At 47.1% G+C, this 1,878-nt stretch overlaps 1 protein-coding gene across 3 annotated transcripts; it reads right to left on the bottom strand.

The window, feature by feature from the left end:
• Positions 1-99: 99 nt before the first annotated feature.
• On the bottom strand, positions 100-1,669 carry LOC130540062 (transcriptional regulator Myc-like). Of its 3 annotated transcripts, none has more exons than XM_057058947.1 (3): positions 758-1,669; positions 608-664; positions 100-373 (listed from the first exon to the last, which is right to left on the bottom strand). In XM_057058947.1, the coding sequence occupies exons 1-3, from the start codon at positions 1,017-1,019 to the stop codon at positions 189-191; spliced, it is 504 nt and encodes a 167-aa protein (XP_056914927.1). In that variant the 5' UTR covers positions 1,020-1,669; the 3' UTR covers positions 100-188. The 3 variants fall into 3 exon arrangements, with proteins under 3 accessions (XP_056914927.1, XP_056914928.1, XP_056914926.1); XM_057058948.1 differs by having other exon boundaries at positions 100-248; positions 347-373; positions 608-1,665; XM_057058946.1 differs by having other exon boundaries at positions 608-1,664.
• Positions 1,670-1,878: the final 209 nt, after the last annotated feature.

Genomic DNA, 1,878 nt, shown 5'->3' with positions numbered 1-1,878 from the left:
CCATTTTCTGCTCTTTTCCTGAGGTTTATTCAATTTGCAATAACACGGACGCAAATTTGAAAAGAAATGTTTTTATATCTTAAAACACAACCCCTCCCCCCCCCAAACACTGGCAATCAACATTCAGAAACATTCAGCTATGCTGTTCTCTGCTTTAACCTTTCACTTTTCCTACTCAGTTCTTTCTTTTAGTCACAGGAGCTGTTGTACATCTGACAGTCAGCTGTAGCGACACATCCCGCTTCAGCCTGTTCACAGGAGAGACAGGCGGCATAATTATGCTCAGGGGTGAAGATGTGGCATCTTTTCAGTACAAACAGGCTGCGGTCAGAATGTTTCACCTCACCATCGTCATTATTATCGTCACCATCTTCTGCAATGTAAACAACAGCAGAATCAATCAGACCCTGTCTCGTAACAGAGGTGTAACATGTCTAAGCTATGCACTTTGGGATAATATACAATCTTCCACATGGTTTCACTGTCCCAGCAGCCGTGGCCTCCAGTTGATCTTACAACATGGAAAGTCCAGCATGGACATCTGTCAGCAACTCAATGAATAAAACCCAATAATGACCCAGTTTATATAAGATGACCATAAATTTACCTCTGTCACTACAGTGGCTGCGCCGTTTGGGTGGTGCGCTGTGCTTCGACTTCTCTTCTACCGGGTATGGGAAAATTAGAGCTGGATCAATGCATTGTAACAGAGACATGTTCAGATCCTGCAGGTAATCCATATTAAGGGCCCTCGAACCAGCTGATTCCATCCAAGTGGCATCGGCCTTCTCCAGTTCAGCATCAACATTGAAGCCGCTCCACATGCAGTCCTGGAAGATGATAGGCTTCAGGAAAGGCTGGGAACTGTGGGTGATGCTCTGGTCGTAGGCCAGATTGGGAGATGGGCTCGGTAACAGCTCAAATTTCTTCCAGAACTCCTTGCTGGGCAACACATCCTGGAGTTCATTTTCAGAGTGAAAAAACAGTTGGAGAGGATCGTAGTTGGAATTCATCGCCATGGCCTCTGCTGTGATCCTTGTTATGGAGCTGACCAAAAGGAAAAAGATCTCTATGGTTATTGTAGAAACGGAAAGGGTCTGGGTTGGAGGTGTACAGCGAGTCAAGTTGTTCTGTGACACCACATGGTCATCTGAACATACTAGATCTGAGCAACAGAGCACTGCTGATTGTTCAGCTGGTTTTGGTCAAGGGTGCCTGTTACGACCCTACCTTATTTGTAGCCCGAAAGGTAATGGGACGCACATAAACCAAACCACAGAGCGGGTAGACTTTCACGGGGAACTTTATGAAGTAGAGTCACTCAACAATATAGTACTCAAACAAACAAAAAAAATCCTGTCTGGCAGAGAGCAAAACAGGGATAACAGAAAGGGCGGCCACCTCTACCAGCCCAAAGAGGGACCGTCGGATAGGGAGCCGACCTTCTAACCCTAACCCAAAACCACTAAACCCTATCACCAAACAAGGCCGAGGAAGCTCTGCCAGCGGGCGTGTGGGGATCCACGAATGAGCAATCAGGCGGGTGATCACAGGAGCAGCTGTGGCAGGGAAGCAAGAGAAAGCCCGAACACGCCGCATCTGTGGCCTTAAGTAGGGCAATGGCCAATTAGCCTCACCTGGAACACCTGGTCACAGGGAGAAAAGAAAACAGTTATTACTTGGGTCATCCCCTAGGGGGAGACAACGTAACAGTGCCAATTGCTGAGGTAACTCCAGTAATATGGACTGCACTTCACTCAAACTAAGTTCAATCAGTCCAACATGAAATAAGGTGCATCAGTGGCAAGGAAAACCTTCCCTTTATCAGGAACAACCCTTGAGATGGACCAGGCTCATGTAGGGGAACCCTTCTGCTGA

This window comes from Takifugu flavidus, chromosome 16, assembly GCF_003711565.1.
Source record: "Takifugu flavidus isolate HTHZ2018 chromosome 16, ASM371156v2, whole genome shotgun sequence".
Classification (NCBI taxonomy): Eukaryota; Metazoa; Chordata; class Actinopteri; order Tetraodontiformes; family Tetraodontidae; genus Takifugu; species Takifugu flavidus.
Note: the sequence above shows the minus strand (reverse complement) of the source record. Positions and strands in the feature narration are given on the sequence as shown.